This window comes from Aptenodytes forsteri, unplaced genomic scaffold, assembly GCF_000699145.1.
Source record: "Aptenodytes forsteri isolate BGI_AS27 unplaced genomic scaffold, ASM69914v1 Scaffold108, whole genome shotgun sequence".
Taxonomy (NCBI): Eukaryota; Metazoa; Chordata; class Aves; order Sphenisciformes; family Spheniscidae; genus Aptenodytes; species Aptenodytes forsteri.
In genome coordinates this window covers 1,565,205-1,586,594 of record NW_008794448.1, presented here as the reverse complement: position 1 = coordinate 1,586,594, position 21,390 = coordinate 1,565,205, and the positions used below count along the sequence as shown (strand labels likewise).

The 21,390-nt window shown below is 36.2% G+C and overlaps 1 protein-coding gene across 1 annotated transcript in view; it reads left to right on the top strand.

Annotated features, from left to right (window-relative positions):
- STXBP6 (syntaxin binding protein 6) overlaps nt 1–21,390 on the top strand; it is a 94,385-nt gene that overhangs the window by 41,109 nt on the left and 31,886 nt on the right. Inside the window, exons 2-3 of the mRNA XM_009290349.1 lie at nt 15,986–16,116; nt 17,923–18,088. Of these exons, the coding sequence (XP_009288624.1) occupies nt 15,986–16,116; nt 17,923–18,088 (297 nt within the window). The remainder of the gene's footprint in view (nt 1–15,985; nt 16,117–17,922; nt 18,089–21,390) is intronic.

Genomic DNA, 21,390 nt, shown 5'->3' with positions numbered 1-21,390 from the left:
GTGTGTTATCAACATCATTCTCATACTAAATCCAAAACACAGCACTGTACCAGCTACTAGGAAGAAAATTAACTCTATCCCAGCCAAAACCAGGACAGTGACTACTAATGTGTAGTATAAAAATAACTTTTTGAAAGTTCTGACTTCATTTTTTAACCAGTTCTTTGGGTTTCTATTTAACTTATTTATGGTATGAATGAGATTTTTGCTTTTGGGGGCCCATATATTTTAATTATTTTTTTTTCTTTGGTTTTTTGTTTGTTGGGGGCTTTGTGACTTGATAATTGGTACTTGGTAAAGGGAAATTGGAATGCACGTCTGCAGCAGCTTCTATTGTTGGCATTTACAGATGATGGACAGAAGTAGTGCAATCTATACAGACTTGTTAAATAACACTTCAGTATTGACCTGGGACCCAAAACAAAACTTTAAAATGTGTCAAAAATTATTTCATGGCCTTTGGGTCTTTTGGTTTTCCTTTTCTGCTCTGTATCCAGTTTGGTAGGATCACAGTGCTTAGAAGGCTTTAACGAGTGTCTGTTAACCTGAAAAGTACTTTCATTACAAGCCAAGCTAAAGAGGAGAAAATAATTGTGGGTTGTTACTTGGTTAGGGTTCTTTTGTTTGGTGGGGTTTTTTTAGGGGGGGAGGGTGGTGGTTGGGTTTTTTGTTTTTCCACAAAGTACAAAGGCGAGCAACATAGTGACAGTAGTATGCAAAACAACAAAAGTATAAGAGACTGTTTTTATGTGTTCAGGTGGTTTTAGTACTTTTGTCAGTGGGCTATTTCCTATGTTCTGTTTTTCTTTGGAAACAGTTGTCTCCTCAGGCAGGTCAAACATAGACACATCCCAGCTGAACTATTGGCAAACTCTTAATCTGCTGAGAAGCAAACAGTGAATCCCGTCGGATGTAGAATGTGAAAATATTACTGCGAAACATACATTATGTGGGTTTTAACAATCCTGTTTGATTAAGATCATTTCCTTTACATTTTTATGTTTAGTAAAGACAGTGCTAGTGATCATTGCAATTACTGGAAACATTTTTTTTCAGTTATAACTAATTACATGTCTCTAAGGTGGTAATGAGTTTCTTTTTTGGGGGGGTTGCTGTGGAATATTAACAGTTGTTATTGTTTTATGAAATGTAATGAAAAGGATGTCCCTCATAATAGTACAGTACAACGTGTACAGTACAGTAGAAAAATAAGGTCAGTTTCAAAGGCCTCTTGTTATCAGGATCTATAATGTGCAAAGAAATAAGGTTGAGTCCCTCATTTTTTATGCTCTAAAATAAATTAATGAAGAAAACTCCTTTTGTAACACTGGCAGTATAGATTACTTTTCGGAGTAATTTTCAGAGGAAAAATTTTCACAAAGGAAAAGCTACTATAAGCAGTAAAATGTTACTGCAAATGAAAAATGCTACATTAGCATAGTAAATCATTAAAAGGTTTTGGAGATACTGTTTTCTATTTAAAATGTGTAAGAGAAATTTCTAGATTTTTTTTAAGACATTTCTATGTCTTTAGGGTATCTGTTTTTCTCATTAAGCATGAGTCATCAATTGTATCTTAAACCTGTTTCCAAGTTTTTCTTTGGTTTGAAATTTCATTTGTTAAGCCAGGGACACATTCAGGTTAGGTTTTCATAGCTTCACAGCTGAGAGATTAAATCTGAAACCAAATTTAATTTAACTGAGTTATGAATAAAGAGAAGAGCATAGTCTTCCACATTACTGCGAAGAAAATTTGGGACCTATAAGGACTACCTGGAGTATATTCCTGTAAGAAGTATACCTATGAAATAGCAGTAATTAATCCTGTAACATAGGGAGCTATGCATTTTAAGATGCACAAATCAATAGGCCTCCTTCAAATGGAAAAGAATGCAAACTGAAAAAAGAGCTGGTGAGAAAAAAAGCTGGTGGCATGCACTTGAGATGTTTAGTCTTACCTTTGTACGCATGCCCACGCACAAACGTAATGAGGAAGATAGTTCATGTACTCAAACGTTGCATGGTAAATAATAAGGTAAACTTTATCCTTTATCTTTTTGATTGTGGTTTTCTGCCTGGAAATTTCAGTGAACCCTTTTGGAAATGGAAATAGCAGATTGACTGAATACCAGTTTGATCACCTGCTATTCATTATACTACACCATATTAAATAGCGTAGATTAAATCTACTAGATTAAACTAGACTAAATCTACACCTAATCACATTAAATCTAGTAGATTTAATGAACCTGCTGAAAATCTTTGAAGCCGGTAAAATCCTTTATGAAGAGAACTGCAAACAAGTTCTCTGAGGTTTCCTATAACTAGTTATGGGGAAGCACTAATATGGACACTTTAAAAATATATGTTCTAACTGACTTGCTGAGAGTTCATGGAAGAAAGCTTCAGAAAGCCATGCATCCACCACAACAGCTTTTGGCTTTTCTGACAACATGCTGGATATTTCCATATAATTCATTTTACTATGATGTCTTGTATCTATGATTTTAAATATTTGGCTTTTGTTCAGTTGAGCAGGCTGAGAATGTACATTTTCAAAATACATTTTCAAAATACCCAGTTGTTTAAGTACATCATCATAAATCACTTCACCACGTGACTTTGGAAAATTGGTCTTTTATGTAAAGTTTTGAAGACATGGATCAGGTGAACTTCCAATTTACGGAGGTGATCTTCACCTTAAGCTTGTGCTAGTTATATGGTCTATTTTCTGGGATATGGAAGCTGTTAGGGAAGTCCTTCAGCTGTCCCCTAATTGCATATCAAAGTGAGACCTACCCATGCACAATTCTCTCCTGCCACAAAATGCTCCTTGACGGACCTTTCTTTGGTGGAGTACCTTTTAAAATTACTGTTCAAGGAGGTGTATGTCATTCCTCGATTGCTATGGCCTCATTAAAGAGAGTGATTAAGTTGGAGAAATAAAAACCGTTAAAATTATTTGCTAACAGTGTGCATGCTTTCCTTTCTCTTCTACTGTTAAACCTGTTTGATGTCTTACTCTCTACAACAAATTTTTTACCAGTTTCCGAGTTTTTTCTTCTTTAAAGGCTAGGAAAGCTGCATGATTGGAAATGGTAGACTTATCCTTGGTAAAGAGAGACAACCAATGCTTTGGAGAGTTTTTCCAAAGAATACTAAGTATGAGAAAACTATCATTTAAGTCAAATTTTCAGTCCTACCATTGCAAGATTGTGCAATGGCAGATGAGAGTCGTTTTATTTTAATAAAACTATTTGAGTTAAAAGAAACACATTTTATAGGGCTGCTCTGGGATTCAGTGCTTTGCAGAGGACTTTGATAATAGTAATAGTAGTAACAATTCAGATGCAAAGTGTTTACTACTCAGTTTCTGCTCTGGTCCCTTACTGTATGCAGGTAATTAAGATACTACATACAGCCACTGAATGCTATCTGCACATAGCACCTTCAAATAAAATCTAGTCCACCATGGGTGTGAAATTTGTAATGTAGAATATAGAATGAAAACTTTTCTTGCAGTTCAAACATGTTTCCACAGAGCCTCATGAGGGATATATTCCTACTGGATATGTTTGATCTGTGAACATATCTAGGATCCAAGTATGAAGAAAAATGAGTAGCTGTTTATAACATGGATAAAATCTGTGAAGCTAATATACTCAGATTTGAGTGTCTGTTCAAAGCTTGAGAAATTATGTATCTTTACACAGTTGAAGTATATTGCCAAAGGTCTTTCTGCATTGGTTTTGCTTTTCTGAAGATACTGACCCAATTAATCAGCAATTGAGACTTGCTGTGTTTAAAAAAAAAAAAAAACACACCACCAAAAAAACCCCAAAACACAACAACAAAACATTCAGATGGTCCTGGAATGCATTCAGGTGCAATGGTGGTGTGCTGTAATCCCAGAGTTCTGAAAATTATTTCTCATAACATGGAGTACACATTTGCTTTGCTGTTAATTTCAGTAAATGTTAAAATGTAACCATTTCAAATTAGTTTTGAATATATGTTTAATGTAAATTGTCTGTGTATTAACAAATACACAAAAACCAAATATATAAGAGTTCCAGAGTTTGTTGTGGGGGCTTTTTTTGTTTGTTTCCATACCAGTAGTAGAAGGCTGCCTTTCCTCAGTTCATACCATAAATACTTTTATTTCACTCTTTCTTTACAGCCTTTTAGTGTGACAACGGAAGATATGTATATCATCTGATTCTCTGACCTGCTCTTGTAGGTTCTGAGCAGCTAATGATTTCTTTCCCACAAAAATCACACCGCCTTAATGCATGTGCCATCAGTGAGATCAGGATAGTGTTGATTATTTTGGAGTGTGTAGCCAGGGAAACAGGGAGAGGGGAATTGAATTAGATTTCCCCCCCCGTTATTGCTGCCTAAGGAGAAAGGGAACCAAAATATAACTATTTGTTGCTTTAAATGGTCTACATGTTTTTTCTTCACGTTTATTTTTCCGTATTCTTTAGAGTTGTAACCAGTTGTTCAGTGTTTGTCACTTTCATTCTTCCGGTGTTGCCTGCGGCTGTTTGTTTGCTCTCGGTTTATTGTGGTAGGGCCTTTCTATGTCAGTCTGTAAGTAAGCTTTGGTACAGTAAAAGTACTAAAGTACACATATACTTTAGTTTCTAGACACTTTAATTACCTGCATCTTGTTCACGAAGTGAAACAAGCTCAGTGGGTAGCTGCAATAAATCAATAGTTGAAAGGAAAAAAGCAGTTTGAGAAATGCCATCATTGTACAAATTGGAGCAGGAGAATAAAGCATAGTGGAAAAGGATGGAGGGTAAATACACAACCGAAGTGTTGGGTCCCAGTTCAGCAAGACACTTACTCTTTAAAATGTATTTTTTAGCACTTTTTAAGTTAGCCTCGTTAGGGTCTCAATTTCACTTGGTTTTCAAATCACTATTCACATGCTTAAAGATTTCAAAATTTTAAATATTGCTCACATATGACCTTCCACCTCACTGCACTGCAAAGTGCTTGGCAAACCAAATTGGCATAAAAATAAGTGGATGTGACTTCTGACCCTGAAATGCTGTTGTTGAACAGCCCATGGAAATAGTAGTGAACATCTTGGCAAGAGACTATACTGTGTCTCTTCAGATAATTGAAGCTGTAGGGAATATTTGTGAAGGTTTAAGAAAGTCTCTGTTTATTTTGTGGGTTATGTCAAGAATACTTGTTGGTTGATGCCATTGAAAAAGAGGACTTAACCACTGAACTCAATATGCAAGAGCAAGCGTTGAAGACCCTTGGCTGCAGATTGACAGAGAACTGATTTCCAGAAGCACGATGAGCTTTGGAAGTGTCACAAGGGTGCAGTCTGCTGAACTGTCCATAAAACACTGCACAGGATTCTGTCCCATGGTGGTTTTTGGTCTTACCTCTAAACTGCCTTGATAGTGTTTAATATGTAAATTTGTGAAGATTGGTGTCTAAAGTTAGTTTGTTTCATTCACGCTTTTTAAAGCAGTTAAAAAAATTGGCAGGGTAAGATTGTATTTCAAAAGTCTGTTCATTGAAATAAATAAAAAAAAATACTCTCTGGACTACAGCTGGATACATAGGATAGAGATGGGACCTGCTGATACATAAAATATCCGTTGGATTTGTGTAAGACATATAACATGAGCATTCTCCCATTTCTAATGATAGTAGTACTGATAGTATTATTTTTATGAACTTAAGTTCAAAATATTCAGAATATACGTACTTTAGAGATATCTTTTTCCCCCTACTTTTACATCTCAGGCTAAGTGCTACCTGAAATGTATATGTTGCTTGCTGTATTTCATTTTAGTTGCCTGCAGAAAATAATTCAGACAGCAAAAAAAAAATCAGCATGTAAAAACATCCCTTCACAGTGATTATTGCACTTCAGCAATAAGATGTAGGAAAGGCTGGATATCTGGCTTCTGCTGAGCATATGTGTTGTGGGGTATATACTGTGGGTAGAGTACTTCGTAGATCAAGATACTGGTTTTTGTTGTTGGATGGACAGGATTTAAATAACTGGCTTCAGTTAAAATAATGTGTGATGATAACTTGGGATTGCAGCCGTTGGCCCACTTACTTGTTTTTCTTCCTGCTTGGCCTCTCCTTTAGTTGCCCCCTGTACTTCCCCCCAGATGTGTTTCTGGGGGTTTTGTTGGTTTGGATTGTGTGTGTGTTTGGTTTTTAATTTCTTCATAATCTGAAGTGGTTGAAGTCTACCAGACTTTTTTAGTTGCTTATATTGAGACTCGGATGTTACGCCCCGTGTGAATGTGATGGGTTTTGTAGAATTGTGTCCATCTGAAAGTGTGAGTTCATAAGAATATGGAATAATTTGCCCACTGCTGTTCTGATTTAGGCCGTTGTATAGGAAAAGCTAGGGATTTTGTATTGAACAGATGTAATAGAGTCTTTTCTTGCATCTGCTGTGTGCAAAGTATTTTCTTTAGTAGTGGTCTCATCTACTATATTTTTGGTCATTGATTCAGTACAAAAATCAAGAAAAGAGCACAGTTTTATAAGTCACTTCTTTAAAAGCTCCAGTAAACACTCTATCCTGTTACAACAGGGTCCTCTTACACTGTAGAATCTTAAAAGTCATTGGCCGGTTTGTTCCAGAACCTGAAGCCTGTCAAGTTTTATCTAAGCAAACTTATACATGGAGAGCTATTTCATAATACCATACTTTTTGTGTGAGTTACTGAGTAATGAATTCGAACTTCAATTTTCCAGAGCCTCTTCCTGCCCCTCAGGACACTTGCTGTGAAGTTCAAACATTGTTTTCAGGCTGGTGAGGTAATTCCTAGTGTACACTCTGCATGCAGATGCACATCTGTTAACTTCTATGGGAATTATGCCAAATTCCACTTATTAAGAGTAGAAGTACTTTCATGGTATTGACTTTAACTGGTTCTCCATAGTTGCAGGTGCTGAAGTGACCAGAATGTGGTAAAAGGACTATCTCAAGCCACCCACACAGATACTCACTGTGGTCTGTATCTTGAGCTTTGATTTCTAAACTAGATTGAGGTGGGATTTTCTGAAGTGCACGTAAATGCTTACACAGCTATTTAGAGTATCCTGTTCAGCAGAGTCTGCGTAGGATGCTGCCTTCCTTTTAAGGAAAAGAGAGCTAAGAAGATTGAATCTGTAGATGATCCAGACTAATACAGAAGGGCACGTGCTATGGTGGGCTGAAATTCTCAGTCACCAAATACCTTACCATTAAGAGGTGAGGCTCTACCATGCCAGGACAAGGTGAACTACTAATGCAAAATGCTCTAGGCCAGGATCAGCAGAAGCTCTGCGCTGGTTGAGAGGTCCCTGATGAAGACTTTGGTCCCTTGGTTTTGAGGAATTCATCCCTCTTCCCTGGGACCTGGCTGGAATATCTATTGTCTTCCCCTGCAGCAACAGGGTCTTGGTCGATCTGTCAGAGCACCATCTTGTCCTCTCAACTAGATTTTAACAAAAAATGTATATGCAAGTCAAATTTGCTATATTTGACTAGAAATATCTCAAGAGTTTTCAAATGCAGCTGACTATCTGTATGCAGGAAAAAGGAGGTGGGGAAAGTTTGGAAGTTGGCTGCTTTACAATATGGAATAGTAAAAGGCAATTCCAACAAAACCTGGAAGTTCAGTCATCGTTCTGGAAGTGAATATGTGTTTAATAAGATTCCTTTCCAAATATTTGCAGTTAAGCAGAAGCTTTCTCTCTGGCTATAAAATGAAGTCTGCCATTCTTTTCACTGTTAACTGCATCTGTCTATATAACTGTGCCAATATGAAAAGCAGTTGCTTTGGTACCAATACGTTAAATTATATTGCTGTAGTATATGAAGAAAAATTTAAGCAAACTATTAATTTATAACTGCAATGCTTCTATCTTTCTAGCTTTAAAAATTTGATAGGAATGAAAAATGAGTGTCAAACTAAAGACTAATATATATGGTATGATGGGGGCTTAAAGTGTTTGAATAGGCATAAAAACTATTTTTAAGGACGTATTTACATGGTTCTTTGAAAAGTAAATATAATGGAAAACTAGGTGCAAAACTGAAAGGCAAGGCACTCTGCCTATAAGCAGCAGTTTCTTATTAATGTATGCAGTTGTATGTTTGGAAAACATACAGACCCTTACTTCAGGCTTATAGTACTTTATGGCGTCTTATACATGGAAAAAAAAAAGTTTTTTCATTGCAACCCAAAGCAATTTTTTTTTTTATTTGAAGGCGCTAGAAAACTGTTTTGTCTAGTCTTTCATCTTGGGAAGATAGCACGTACCTTAATCTGAATTTCCAGGGTAACTGATTTTTTTTTAGTATTTGATTTTTGGTTTACTATTCAGCAGATAAAGATAACTTGTATGTAAAAAGAAAAAATATTACTTAAACAAAACTATATTTTGAACAAAGTATGAATAAACCTTAATTAAGAGTTACATATTTCGTACATTTTTACCAGGAAAGCAATGAGAGTGAAGCAGGCAACTTGTAACGGACAGTGATGCAGTAGATGCTGATTTAAGCAGACAGGTGATGCAAATTCTTTGTTATTTGAACTGTTGGGAAGGGCTCTGGGAAAAACAGTATATGCGTAGACGTACGAGTAGTTTGCCTCTGTTGCATCTGAAAGCTTCTCTTTTCTTTGTGTTTTCCAATTTGATGTCAAAACATTATGCTGTGCCTAAAGAAATAGAAGGAATTAATTTTTGATTAAACTGCTGTGTATTTAGGCCCACTGACATCCCTTTGTCATATTTGGCAAGTGGAAAGGTGGGAACTGTGCAGCTTCTCCCTGCTTTCAGCTCCTTAGATCCCAGATGCTGAGAAAGCAGCATTGTCAAAGGAAGGAAAGAGGAAGGAAATAGGGGCAAAAGTAGGAAATGCAATTCTGAGAAGTCAAGCCTCAACTTATCAGCCATTTTGACACCTGGAAAGCCTTGACCAGCAAGTGGGAATTTAAACCTGCCCCACTTTTATCTGCTTTTGTTTATTTTCAGTGAGGCTAGCTGTCTTCTACTGCAAACATACCCTTTTTTTCCTCTATCTAAAATTAATCCTGGAGGTGGCAACATAAGTCCGGGTTCTTATTAGCACTGTCTTCTCAGAACATTTCTTTGTATTACAGATAGCTGAGGTCTGAGAACCATGACAGGTATGAAGGTTGCAGGAGGTAGCAGTTGGAGAACCACAGTGGGAAGGCTCAAAGTTCTAGAATTAATTTAAACTCCACATTAAATCAGTGTTTAGTTGAAACTGCTCTGAGAAAACATGAAAGACTACAAGTTTTGGTGTTCAGACTCAAAGCTGGAGTTGACAGCAAAGTTCGCAACCATCATGTGAAGCAGACGGGAAATAGTTTTCCTGAAATCTACATGGTATACTAAGACAGTTTCATGTATCTGGTCCTTATTCTTTAATACCTAAATAGGTCAGAATGTACCCATTTGCTCCATCTTACTTAATCCTCAGCTTCATTTGTCTGATTGTTGGAAAGTTGCTTTGGGAAGTAAGTTGCTTGCCAGGACCATACTTTGCTTATAGGACCATGTGGCCTGAACAGTGGTAGTTCAAACTACCTCAGAGCATTGCAGAACAGCAATAATACAAGCTTCTACTATCATAAGGGCTGAGGGATGTGTTTAGTGTCCTTTCCCCTGCCTAGTCCCTATTTCCTCACTCTGGGAACAAAACAGGGAGAGTAAGATTTTGAAATGTGGGGGAAAACAGTTGTAAGGTGGTTGTGACAGAAGGAAGAGCACCTCATGTTAGAGGAATAGAGATAAATCTTCTTTTCTTGACTTCTGCTTTGGAATGATGTAGGTGAGAAGAGCAAATGAGAGTCAGTCCTTGTAGATACCTTGTTGATGTTGTCTTTCCTTTGAGCATTTGTACTTCATGACATTTGCAAGAAAGAAATCTGTCTTGGGTTTCCTCAGACTTCTGAGGCATTTCCACAAGTTACTTGTGCTTTGTCCTCCGAATACAAAAACTCAAACATGTTGCAGAATTGAGTAGCAATTGGACAAAGAAACAAAAAAGTCAATATTTTTCCGATGGTCAGAAACTGCAGATCATCAGCCTAACTGGTAGCCATAGCTTACTAGGATTGACTGTCAGAATTTTAGTCAATGAGCTTTTTGCAAGTTTATGAAATCATTGTTTCCTTGGTGGCTGGGAGTGAAGGGACTTGCAGAATGAGAATTAAATGTAATTGCACAAACAGAAGTCTGGAGGGAGAAGACAGCTTTTCGATAAGTAACTCTGGAGAACTGGAAATTATAGAGGAGTAATTATCTCTGTCACAGTCTGCTCATAACCTACTTTTTTTCCTTAAAGCTCTTGAAAAACAGTGCATTTCTACCACAAATACTAATACATAATTTTATCTATTTCCTAATAAAAGCTGTATCAGATATTAAATAATATTTTTAATTAAAATGTGCTGCTGCTTTTAAATTTTCTCTTTTTATTCTGACTGAATCAAAAGCTATTTAGGAAACTCCTGGCTGTTTTTAGACTTAGTCTCACTGTGAAAAGAAGAGTTTTGCTTTAGGGCAACATTTTTACAAGAAGGTAGGGATGATTAAATTCTAGATACAGTGACCATGAAATCACATCACACTGCCATGGTATTGAGTTCAACTTTTTCTTCATCAGAGGTCTTTTTTTTTTTTTTAGTGTCTTGAGTGCATTCTAAAGATTTTTTTTTTCCCATCATTAATTATTAACAGCCAGTTTGATGAACTTTACATCATTAGTTATTTGTGAGTTGAGGGATGAGTATCCACTGTACAGGATTTGACATACAGATAGATTATGCTGATCTAACATTAAATTGATGAATAGTTTTGGATTGAACTATACAGATAGCCAGTGCCTTCAGTAGAATTCTGCAGGCCCGCTCAGGAGTGAGTCTCAGTCTGTCACTTTCACAAATGAACTAATTTCATAGGTGAAAGTAATTTTTTGAGTGATCTTACTTCATTTGCACTATTTTCTTCTTTTTTTTTTTTCCTCAAGAGCTAGTGACAATAAAAGGCTAAAGCAGCTAAATTAAGGCTGCTTAATTTATTAATCTGTGCTGTGCCCAGATAAAAACAATTCTTGTTATAGTGTGAACAGTTGCAGCAGTCACTGCCCACTTCAAGACTTTGTACTTTTTTAATTTCTCCCTCCAGTAGTTATTTCAGTGATTCAGCACTTTAGAAATACACTGTAATATGACTAGAAATTTTGTGAGGCAATCAAGCCATTTGTCATAAGATTCCTGATTACCTAGAGTTTGAGTTATTAAATTTAAAGAACATCCAAAACAAACACAGATATTCAGAGTCAAGACTTCAAGGACAGACATTGCTTTTTAAATATGCATTTCAAATCTCATAAAATAAATAAAAGTTCATAGTGAGGTGGTTTAGAGCTTTCAGACTGTTTCTCAAGGCCAGGTATTTTGGGATAGGTATTTAAGGAATTAACCATTTTTCATTATTTTATCTTTTCCATTCAAGTAAACATACTTTAGAAGACTGAAAAAATAAAGAAAATATATTCTGGACTGCAGATGAGATGAAGTTGGACTGTGACTTTAGTCTCCCTTAGCTTTCTGTGTGAAGAGCTGTATTGATTTGCTGCTTAAGATGCTAGACATGCACATGGTCCTGGATTCTAGCTGAGGTCTGGCATTCAAATACGTTTGTTTCCATGTGTTCCAAATGATGAGAACAGTGACTTCCCTGAGTCTGTCACAGCATTCTCTAAAGCTAATTCTGATCTGACTATTTCTGCCTCGTATTCTCTGATCTGCTTTTGAAACGGAGTATTACACTTAAATGCATACCTCTCAAGATTTAACAACCTCTTTGAAACTTAATACTGTAATTTATTTTTATTTATGATGCAAAATGGTTAATAATGTCTTCAATCCCAGAAGAAATAGTGCTGTTTCTGACTTGGCAACTTCTGGTTGTATGTTAATCTAGTGTTTAAAAAAAACCCCAAAAAACCAAAAAACAAACAAACAAAAACTTCACAATGTCTTCCATCATAAATTGCTGTAGCTAACTTCTCACACATTCTTTCTTACTTTACCAACAACTGTATGTTCCTTTAAAAAATGAATAAATAAAAAAGCTTATTTATTTGCATCTGGTGACACACAAATACCATATGGACCTACCATCTATTGATGGGTTCAAAATAAGTGTGCTTTGTCCACACTATTACAGCTTCGTATTTTGAAGGCATAATGTTAAGTTCTGTTTCAAAAAAAAAAAAAAAAAGCAAAGTGAACAAAAAAACCCACCTAAAATTGAAGCATAACTTAAATATTGTCTTTTATTTTATTAAGGTGGTTGTGGAAGATTTTAGCGAACACATCTGAATGACTTGTCAGAGAGGGAACGTGGCTAGGGGCATGTAATTGCGTACAATTATTTTCAGATTTAAGAGGAGACTTTTTACATGTTTGCAAGGTAACACCCACTCAGTGGCTTGTGTGGAAGTGCTCTAGTTTGCAAAGCAACATAATGAGCAGCTAGTGAGGATGTTTTTCCCAGCTGCTAAAGGGTTTCGCAGAGTTGCAATGACTGCCATACTACTGTCAAGCTGTCATAGACTAAATGAAGATTTTAAAGCATGTTTGGTGGGTTTGTGGGTAGCTGTTTTTTTGAATATTCTAGAAATGCTAGCTTTTTCCTAAAATACCAAGACACAAAAGGTGAAATGCAACTAGATCTGTATGGCTGTGCGCAATAATTACAAATGTGAGACCTAAAGGGAGAACTGCTGTTTTTCCAAGAGGATCACATCAGCTAACTTGAGACTGAATTTTTACCCAAGACAACTGAGATACCCAAGACCTTTATAAGTTCTTCTGTAGAAGAAAAGTCCCCTCAGCCTCTCCCAGACTTCCTGTGTGGTGGATGATATAGAAACAGTCATCTAATCAAGATGTTTTTATAGCTGATCACTAATAGACATTTTCAAGAGTTTACGAAGCTTAGGCACTTAATGTGATCTTCTTTTGCCGAAGTAGAGAGTACTGACGGCTCCAGCTGAAGACAAAGCTGCTCTTCATTGATTATTGAAAATGCTCTACAGAGAAGTTTGGAGAACTAGATTTTGGATATGTCAAATCAGCCAAACAATTTATGGAGATGTTGAGATTAGACATTTAGTGTTTAACTATCGTAGCTGGGGAAAAAAAAAAAACCTTGATATTTTCACCTTGAAATGACCCCTGTTTTTAAGAGCACTAGAATGTATGCCATGTAGAAGCCTTCAGAGCAGTGAGAAGTTTATTAAAGTTTAAGGCTATACATCTCATAATTCATTAGCCATGAGATTCTGAGAGGGAAAAAATAGCATTTGATCACATAATTGTTCTGTCTAGTGCTTCCTGGTTTTGAACGCTTTGTTTTGCAATGCTACTAGTGTTAATTCTATATGTGGCTTATGTATAGTATACACAATTTTTTCTTTTTAATACATGGCTCATTCAGCAGTAGATTATTGCCTGTTTTGAGTGGAAAGGGAATAATCCACAGATCATAAAATTGAGCCACTGTTAGATAGCCTTCTATTAGTACTGCTTTGTAGAAGATATGTGAAACTCAGTCCAGTGGAGTGCTGTAGAGTCTGCCAAAGTGATCACTGGGGTTGGCAAAAAAGATGAAAGTAAATATTAGAAAGGGTGAATTCAGGGAAGGTAGGGACATGAGTTTGTGGTCTGCTCTGTAACTTTTGAATTTGTTTCCCACTCAGTGGTGTGTAATCTTGCAATAAAAACAGAACCTGTATATACTATGTAAGTATAGGTAGGATGCCTGTTACCTCTGCTTTATTGATACTGTTATGCTTGGGTGCATAGGCCATTGAGCAATCAATTAATCTTTAATACTAATCTCACTTCTTAGTAATATCTAGTCATTGCATTTCAGTAGTTGTTCTGATGTAATTTTGCTGCTACCTTTCTGACACTACATTGATTTTCTCTGTTTTGTACCATTTGACGTGTGATTCTGAATCGCATACTGCACCAATTTCAGTGCTTCAACTGCTGATTAAGAGACTTCTGGCAATCTGTTTATTACATTCTTATCAATAGTCTGATCAATATATTGAGTCCAATTATGCTTTCTATTCCAAAGTAACTTCTTAAAAACAATTATCTGCTATGTGGAATGTTAGTATCTGATTTTTTTATTTTTTTTACCTACTAAAATTTCCTTGGAAATGAATTTTCTGTTTATCAAATTAAGTTCTCATAAGCGTGCTTGGACTTTCACATGAGTGGACACACACTGAACTGAAAATGTGTAAATCTGAGACATAGAGAAGAACTTTTCATATTAATCTGAATTTGCTGATGTATTCCAAAGTACATTTAACATCAAGACAGTGAGCTGTGCATTGGTAAATTTTCATCCTAAGAGATAATATTAGCTTTTTAACTTTACGGAATGATGTGGTATTACATCAATATTTACTTACTGTATAACGGTGCCCCTGAGTGCAGAAGTGTATGCAGTATGCATCTTCAGAGTGGGAAGCCTGTTAGTTTTCCTGATTATTTGGGTAAAGGGGGTACACAAAAATAAGCAATCTTACTATTCAAGTCTTGATTATTTTAAAAGCCTTCTTTAACTGCCAGCATCTAAAAGCAGAGAAAAGTGACTTTTCCAATAATACCCTTTTTGGAAGACCATATGGATAAAAGGATTTTTGGAAATAAAGTAGAATGTGCAGTACAATGATTCTACAAATTATTTCTTCACAGAAAGTGGCAATGTGTTTGGAAGTGACTTAACGTACAGCAACAGATAAATAACATGTAAATAAAATACAGAGTATGAGTATAGAAAGTGCCTAAAACTGCTTATAAAACTTTCATGGAGGTTAAAAGTTACGCTGATGAAAAGAAAATTTTTTTTGTTCAGAGAAAAAGTCTAACACAGGAAGCCAATTTTCCCGCTGTTGAAAAGTTAGCTTTACTGTTTAAGTACTCTTTGAAAACCTAATGCTGAGTTAAGGATACACTAATTGGAGTGGTTTATATTGCTTCCCCCCCCCCCCCCCCCCCCCCCAAAAAAAAGCAGAGCTGTCATGCATGACTGACTTTGTGGTTTTTAACATATATTTTGTTTATAACAAGTAAGATAGTTCTTATTTATGGTCTTTGTTTGTGGTACCTAATATTTTGGGGGGGTCGAGTGATCTTTAGTTCCTTAATTCTTACAACTGTATTTTTCACAGACTGTTGTCTGATTAGGTGGGTTTACTTTCTCAATGCGGTAAGTGCATATACTTATGTCTGTTGACTGGAAATTGGGAATTCAATGTCATAGATGGTGGTGGTGTTACACAAGCATGACCTACATGTGACGTTGTGAAAAGACTGGAGAAACCTATATTTTTTCAATAAATCACCAACATGAAAGTCAGTCTAAAGTAACAGGTTTTTTTAAAAAAAGGTATATAAATGGACTTATACTTACATGGAGATGTCTTTTTTTCTTTTGTTTCGTGCTCTCTTGTCTAAAATGACAAGAAGAGAAAGAAATTAATAAGAGGCTGGGTATGAGAAACCTCTGCTAATTAGCGTGGGGAAAAGAGAACAGTAAGGTGATTGTAAGAATGCAGATGGAAAGACCTTCGGTTTAGTTCTGTTTTTACAGGGTGTTTGTGACTTAATAATGATAATGGCTAAAATATATCAAATTTTGAGTAGTATGATGCTTGTTTGGCATCGTACCGTCATTCTGACAGTAAGGAATGCACTTTTCAGTATGTTATCCAGGAAAGGGAATGTGTTCTACTGTCAGAATCAGTGACATGTATTTACTTTGTGGGACATTATAGAAAATACACTAGCAAACCAGCTCCAGATACAGTGAACTAAATGGCACGTTCCTGAAACATTAAGCCCATTTCAGTTGTATGTTTTTTCTTTTATATGTTCAGTGACGAACAAGAAACCAGCTCAAGCATCTATTACGAAGGTGAAGCAATTTGAAGGCTCTACGTCTTTTGTCAGGAGAACGCAGTGGATGCTTGAGCAGCTTCGCCAGGTCAATGGTATAGACCCTAATCGGGTGAGTTTGAACAGTTCTGGAAAATGAAAACTGAGCTCTTTTATAACTGATTTGTAAATCGGGCATTCTCTCACTATTCAAAAGGTGTCTGGAAATATAAGACACAGGTTTAAGTGAAAGTTCTCAAAAAAGAAGCAACTCAATGGACTGTTTCACAAATGTGGAATAGATTTGAATGGGAAAGATGAGAGGAGGCCAAAGCTCATAGTCATATTTTTTTCTTTTCTTCCTGTCTTTCCCTACTTTTCTTCCTTCTCTCTCTCTCCTTTTTAAAGAGAAAAATAAGAGCCTTGTTTGCCTTGTCTTCAGCTTTAAGCCTCTTGGAGTCCATTTTGGCGTGCAGCTGTGTTGTAAGATAGAGCAGTAGGTAGAAGCAAGGACAGGAGAGGTTACTGAGGTTCAAGTTTGTGAAATATTGGTGAACCTCGCATTTTTTCTAGGACAGTCCTCTCCTCAGATCCTTCTGCATTTCTTACCTTTTTCTACAAAGGGTGGTGGTGTGGTTTAGTTGCCAATGGCACATGAATGCTGATTTAAACCAAAAAAATAAAATAAAACAAAGAAACAACGCCCACACTAAATAGTTCCGGAATTATTTCTTGAATGTGGAATATACAGCCCACCTTGAGCTGTCTCAAGACAAAGTCATACTAATATGTAATAAGTTTATCAATACAAATCTTCAGTAGTAAAACAGCAGAATTAGAAGTTAGGAATGTGTCTCATACTATGTGATCGCAAAGTGACTTACTGTGTTCATTGTACAGCAAAATGTATTTGTGACTAACCCCCCTTGGTGTGTTCAAAGCTGTGCTCTGATCAGCCACCTAAGTATCTTAACAATGGTGCACCAAATTCTGTTACTACCCAGTACAGTCTTTTCTACAAAAAAGAAGCCCTTTGGCCACTGCCCTATGAAATGCAGGGGGTGGAATTATATTTTCTCTGGGTAAAGGGACAATGAAAATGAGAGCAATGGCAAATAGATAAGGGATATGAGTTTTAGGCCCTTTCCCAGCATCTGCTATGTAGCTATGTAAATAACAGATACTTGGGATACTCTCAGATTGAAAGTCCTATCAAGTCCTTAAGCTTAGACATGTTCCTTTTAAACTTGTCTTCCTGTGATTCCTAGTGTCATCGATTCAAAAAAGCATTTACTAGATTAGATTACAAAATTATATTTAGCAAATATTGCAAGCAATACTTCTTGCATAAAATCCATTTATTTTGGCAGTTGATGCATGGTATAGAGCTGTGCTTTGATTTGTTCGGGGAGCGCTCTTTTCATGTTATTCTGAGACCTGTGCAGCACTTTATGATAATACATTAAAAACAGTAACTAGGACTTGCTCTTTGTTTTCCTTCTTTGGTTGAGCATCAAGAGCAGAATCACATCTTCTATAATACAGTGTGAAAGTAGATTTTGTGCTGAGAGGAACAAATCCTTGCGTAATGTAGAAGACACAAGTAACTATCTATCTGTAGATAACAAGGATTTCTTCTGAGTTTCCCACTTTTAATTTTCTGGTCTAAAGTATTTTTCTTTTCAGGTATTTTTGTCATAGCTGAATATTCCTCGTTAAAAATACCTACAAGAAAAAAACTTCCTGCCTGGTGTTTTTTGATTTTTTTTTTTTTCCATCCAAAAATATGCAAAGGAAAAATAATGCCAGGATGGTGTTGAGTTGCATGACCTTTCTGCTTTTTCCAACGTAATACCTTTTAAAAAATAATAGCTCTATATCTTTCTCCAAATCATTTATAAAACTGGAATAATAGTAGTGTGTGTTTTTTTTCTTCTAGGATTCCCCAGAATTTGATTTACTATTTGAAAATGCTTTTGACCAATGGGTAGCAAGCACAGCTTCAGAAAAATGCACATTCTTTCAGGTTCTACATCACACTTGTCAGCGATACCTTACAGACAAGAAGCCAGAATTTATCAATTGCCAGTCTAAAATTATGGGAGGTAAGTCAATCAAAGCTGGAGTACTTTGTGCACGGACATGAAATGTTTTGCACATGAGTTATTCTGTGTTCAAATGAGCTTGAGCCTAATTATATATTGAAATCATGGGTCTGAATATGCTAACTTCACAGAAGTAAACTTCTAGGCTCCAGCATTTCTCCATCAAGCACCACTTCACACTCTTCTGCTATCTTTGCTTCCCTACTCTTCAGTTCTAGAGGCAACATCCCCTACCCACCTTGTGAGAAGTCATTTTCCTCCCTCTTTTTAGCAACCTTGATATCGATTTGTCTCTCTACTTTTGTTCATCCAGAAACATTTCTGAGTGGCCTGAAATATTTCCTACTAAAAGCCTGTTCTGCATTGCCATTTCCTCACAAGTCTGTGGAAAAAGTGGTTACTACTAAACTTCCCATGGATTTTTTGGAATTTACTTCGATCTTGACAGAAATCAGTTAGTTTAGAGTTTTGTTACGTTGCATAAGTCACATATCTTAAGGTGAATTTCCAAGATTAGACTAAAAACGTCTGATTAGGTAAAAAAAGTCTGGTCAATATGTGAAATTGGTATTTACCATCCATTTCCCGAGCAACAAAAACTATTTTCTGGGGAGGATTTTCACGTATTTCACAAAGTATTCTTTAGGAAAATAAACTGGTTTAGTTGTTCCCTTAGACTGAAATTTCTGAAAATAATCTCCTTTTGTCTGCTCTAAAACAGAACACTGTAAAACCTCCCATGTTCTGCACAGCTGGAATAAAAAATCGATTTTCTCTTTCTCAATGAGTCTCCAAACTGTAGAAGAGAAGTGCAAGCTGACTTGGGGTTTTGTTTAGTTGTTGTTTCTTCCCCCCAGTAGACATCAATTATAAATATGGAGAGCCTTACTCAGTTCTTTCTGGTAATTCTCCTCTCTCATAAATCTAGAATACATTCCTGTACACTATTATCAGAACTATATTTTGTGCAGCCACCTTTATATGTTCCTTTTTCTGGTTGTTATTTTGTCTTGCATCCCTTTCCTCTAAAACACCAAAGGGAAACTTGAGGAAAGGTCAAATCATCTCCAGTTTGGTGCTTACATTTTAGCTACTGATACTGAGGTTACTACTAACTTTGCGGTCATAAGTCAGAACTGTTCTGTCAATCATCCTTTTCTTTTAGTGTCTTCTCAAACTCAGAAAAAAAGGCACAAAATTTCTTGTAAACTTCCTCTCTCATTTTTTCCCCTTCCACATTAATAGGATTTCCTTTGTTTTGTTTTTCTTGTGGTGGGGAGGAGGGAGGAGCAGTTTCTGCACTGATGGGAGAAGATATCCTCTACAATTTTTCTATTCCATATGGAATAAATCTCATATCAAGCCTTTGTTTGTCATCTGTTTGCTAATGATGCTCACTTCCATCCTTCCTGTTAATAAATCCATATTAATAAACCACCACACATTTCAGCCTCTGAAATTAATTTATTCTCATAAGCTTGACCTGTCCAAAATTGAGTTCCTGATTCAACTGACCCAAATATTAACCTTTATCCTAAACAAGTGAAGAAAAAAAAAAAAATTGCCACTGAGGTTCATAAACTTCTGCTTGACTTTTACTTTTTTAACACACACTAGACCCTACCATGTCCCATGAAGCATACCCCCATTCTCTCTATTACAACTCCGTAGCTAAAATGGGCTTATTGAGCCATCCTCTGATACCAGATGGTGACTGTTTCCGTATTCCTTGTCTGTCATTCTGACTGTGCACAGACATGGTCTGTTTGTGTACACACCCGGTACAGACTATAGACGTGGTACAGGACCAGGGAGTAATAAATCTCCTCATGGATACAGTGCTTCTGCTGTTCTTCATGCTGTCAACTTTTTCCTCGCACTGGGTTACACACTCCCTGTGGATAAGTTTAAATTTGACAGAAACTATAATAACTGTAAACCAAGTAATAGTTGACCCTAAATTCCAGTGACTTGCTGTGCGTCAGCCTCACTGAGCAATGGGAAGTCTACCAAAAAAAAAAAAAAAAAAAAAGTCCTCATTAGCAAATAACCAGTATCAATAATTATAAAAGGCAATGCAATCATATTATTGGAATTGTAATTGTCTTGTAATACATAAGGTGCAATAGTCTGCTGTTCCTTTCAATATTCAGATTGGTAGTCTTAATGCAATGCTAAGTTTACTACAGAAATACTGTATCTATACTATAATTACAAGCTTTATTGGTGTGTTCACGAATACAGATACATCTTACTCAGTTCTAAAAGCATTGTTCTAGCACCCATGCTGGTATTTCTTGAAAATATAGATAATTAATTATGAAAAAATAGGTGAAATTAGCTTTTCAAACTAAATGTTTCTGAGTTGTGGAAAAATTATTTTTTCTGCTATGTTGTTTAGCATTTTTCCTAATGTTCTAGTACACATGGGAATATATTTCACTAATCTTTCCATCATCTTCAGAAGCTTTTGCATTACTTCATATTTAAATGTATTTATCTAGTGGAGCCATGCTTCCTCCACTGATTACAAATAAATAAATAGCTGTCATAGCTTTGAAAGATCTCCCAGTTAAAGGCAGGTCTCCTTGGTAATACGTAATACTGTGAAGTTAGTTCAGTCACCGGGTTCTGTTAGTTGGTCTGTTACTTTGAGGCAAATGGAGTAATTAAGTGACCAGAAGCAGCACCATTCATTGACTTCAGAAGCTGTTCTGCAAGTTGATAGTTGGCAGGCTCAGACACTGGGGAGATACCTGCAGTTCTGCTAGTCCTCATTTGAAGCCCAGGGATGGGCCAACTGTGTATCAAAACCCATTTAGTCTGAAACCTGCAATATCAGTTTTTTATGGAAAATACAGTAAAACGTGTCGTCGATCTCAAATTCATCCTGGTTGGAAAAAGTAAGGTCCAACTGTAGCCGAGCAAACCGAAGAACATACACCTGAGGATATAGCTTGAAATTAATTAAATTCAGTTCAGAATTTGCGACTTGGGGTGGTTGTTGTTGTTTTGTTGGGGTATCTTGCTAATTACCCAGAGCAGCATATTCAAATCGTTCTTAAACCTTAGCGCGGTCAGATTTCGGATGAAGCATATCACTTCATCCCCTTTACCAAGGTAGCATTTATGTTTTAAGTGATGTTCTTTTGAACTTCCTGGGGGATGTGAAAAGTAATATTCATTTTAGATGGTTAGTCAGTTTAATTTCTAATACCCTACAAGTATTTTTAAAATAAATTATTAGAATCTATATATGCATACACCCACGTGCTTATGTATGTAATGATATAGATATGCAC